The sequence below is a fragment of the Etheostoma spectabile genome, chromosome 14 (assembly GCF_008692095.1).
Source record: "Etheostoma spectabile isolate EspeVRDwgs_2016 chromosome 14, UIUC_Espe_1.0, whole genome shotgun sequence".
NCBI lineage: Eukaryota > Metazoa > Chordata > Actinopteri > Perciformes > Percidae > Etheostoma > Etheostoma spectabile.
The window spans coordinates 13,882,671-13,885,249 of NC_045746.1; the positions used below are offsets into that span (position 1 = coordinate 13,882,671).

A 2,579-nucleotide genomic window follows, 5' to 3' on the forward strand; every position below is an offset into this window, starting at 1 on the left:
ATATGGGAAGGAACATGAAATGCGTTTATGACAGTTTTAAATCAATTTGCGACCAGGAGATTAGTTTAACAGGTCCAAAAAAGCAATGACTGTCTTAAAGAAAATGAAGCTCCTGGGAATGATGGTCTGATAAGTGAATTTTATGAAGTATTTAGTAAGTCAGTAGCACCTTTTCTAATGGCTCCATTTGTAGAAGCCATAGGAAAAGGAGAATTACCTCCAACTCTTTGACAAGGTCTTATTAAATTGATTCCTAAACCAAAAAAAAGATAAACTGAGTAGTGAGAATCGGAGACCAATTAAGATATTCGCATTGGTCTTTGCTAAAAGGTTGGAATCAGGATTGGATGATATTATTGATGAAGAGCAATCGGGATATATGCCAGGAAGAAATATTTGTAATAACATTTGATTAGTATTGGATATGATAGAATATGATGAATATATATTTGACAATAGCTTTATTTGGTTTGTAGATTTTTACAAGGCATTTGATACCATAAGTCCCAGATTCATGTTTAAACTTATAACGTGTCTTTGATTTGCTGTCAAAAACAGTTCAATTAAGTTAGCTCATGGTACAACTCCTAGATTTGATATTGGTCGCAGCATAAGACAATGTTGTCCACTTAGCCCATTCTTATTCCTCCTTGTTACACAAATTATAGCTATTCATCTTAAAAAAGGTAGTTTCCAGGGTACAATTTCCTTAGGTAGCGAATTTAAATTACCCTAACTAGCAGATGACACAATTTTTCTAGCTAATAGACATGTGTGTTAAAAGCAATAAGTTGTATTAAGGAATTCTCTGATGTGTCAAGTTTAAGAATGAATTTGAGTAACTCTGTTTTACCACCACTTAAGGAATGTGACCTATCCAAAGTAGAGGGAATGCCTGTGAAGCATACGATTACATACCTGGGTGTTATCATTGATAAGAATGAAAAACGTAATAACCTAAATTTCAGTCCTATAACTGAACAAATAACGAAACAATTCAATACATGGTTAAGAGATCTGTCGTTGAATGGTAGAGTTTTGTTATCTAAAGCTGAAGGAATGTCCAGGTCACAGGGCAATCCATTCAATTTAAGGATGTTCGGATTTGCATTGAAAGCAGTGAGATGGATAAAGATGTTATTTTAAATCAATCTTATTGGGAAAATTCCACAGTCAGTGATACATTTTACTTTATTTGCACTTCACTTTCTACATTTCTCTGTACATGCACCTCTGGTTTTGACTTTCGAATGTATACATACTGGCTATAACTGTTCTTTAAAATAAAAAGTTAAACGACGGATCATGTACGGCGCAAAGAATTGTGGGTCCGCGGCAGATGCTTCGTCATGTTCATCCATATGGTTCAGAAACAATTTAAAGAGGAGAGCAAGCCTCTGACAGATCTATGTACATTTCCAAATGAGAAAGGCTCTGATGGAAGTACTAATATTTTACCTTATAGTAATACAGTGTATATACGCTGTAGTAAAAGCCATTCATTTAAAATGATACATTAGTGTACAAGTATTTGCATCAAAATTGGTAAAAGATTCAAGATTTGTTATACCACAGTACTACAAAATGTGCAAAGTTCACAGCTTAATACTCTAGAAAATTTAGATATTAGCTATATAAATACTTATGAGTGTGCAGAGGATGCACAGTGATATGAAGTCCAAAAAGGAATCTCTAGGTATAATCCATATTTAAGATATGGCAGTTGAGAATGAGGTGCAGAACAGATAAGGTGCTTTCAGAAAGAATTATGCACATGAATAGTCTATTTTAGTGGAGTCCACATTTGGCAGAAGTGTCTATTTCATAATTACATTGATTCAATTACACTGCAGCGGTTAACTGTGAGGTTTAATATAGGCTAATGCTGGGTAGCTGGTCAGTTGATTATTGAATTTGCGCCGGAAAGAATCAAATTTTGATAGCCATCCAAAGAGATAGTCTTGCTGCACATAATTAGGCAGTAGCTTACATCAATCGAGTAGTCTTTGGTCACACATTTGCCTCAGAAGGTTACCAAACACTGCAGTACAGTTCTGACCCCACATCTCAGAGCCATGTTTTACATTACAAACTGGCTCAATTTGGTTATAAGAGTAACCTTCCCACATAACATGCATTACTGATTTGTCCTGAAGATATTACATAATAGATTTTAAACAGAACAAAACAAAGTGTAGCACAACTTTATTTCAAGTACATGAAAACAAGAGGAACTCCTTTGCCTTTGAGTCCATTCTCCACGGCCAAACTGGATGTTCAAAGAAAGTACAGTTTTAGGTGTTGGCTTTATTTTGGGCACAGGTCCAAGTAGCAGTTCACTGCAAAGTGAAGAAAAACAGTGTAAACAAATTATAGCTTGTAAATAAACTGATCAGTATTTGTATTTATTATATAAATGGTTACCTAATTCTGACGCCCCCAACATGCTGACTGGCCAGTGACTCCCAATTGTTCCTGCCTCGGTGACCCAGAGGGCCCTTGGTGTGCCTGCCCGTGTGGCCTGGAGGGCCCTTGGTTTGCCTGCCGTGGAGGCCCGGAGGGCCCTTGGTTTGCCTGCC

At 36.4% G+C, this 2,579-nt stretch overlaps 1 protein-coding gene across 1 annotated transcript in view; it reads right to left on the minus strand.

Annotated features, from left to right (window-relative positions):
- Positions 1 to 2,205: 2,205 nt before the first annotated feature.
- LOC116702014 (uncharacterized) overlaps positions 2,206 to 2,579 on the minus strand; it is a 5,230-nt gene continuing 4,856 nt past the window's right edge. The window contains exon 15 of the mRNA XM_032536072.1: positions 2,206 to 2,269. Coding sequence (XP_032391963.1) covers positions 2,206 to 2,269 — 64 coding nt within the window. The remainder of the gene's footprint in view (positions 2,270 to 2,579) is intronic.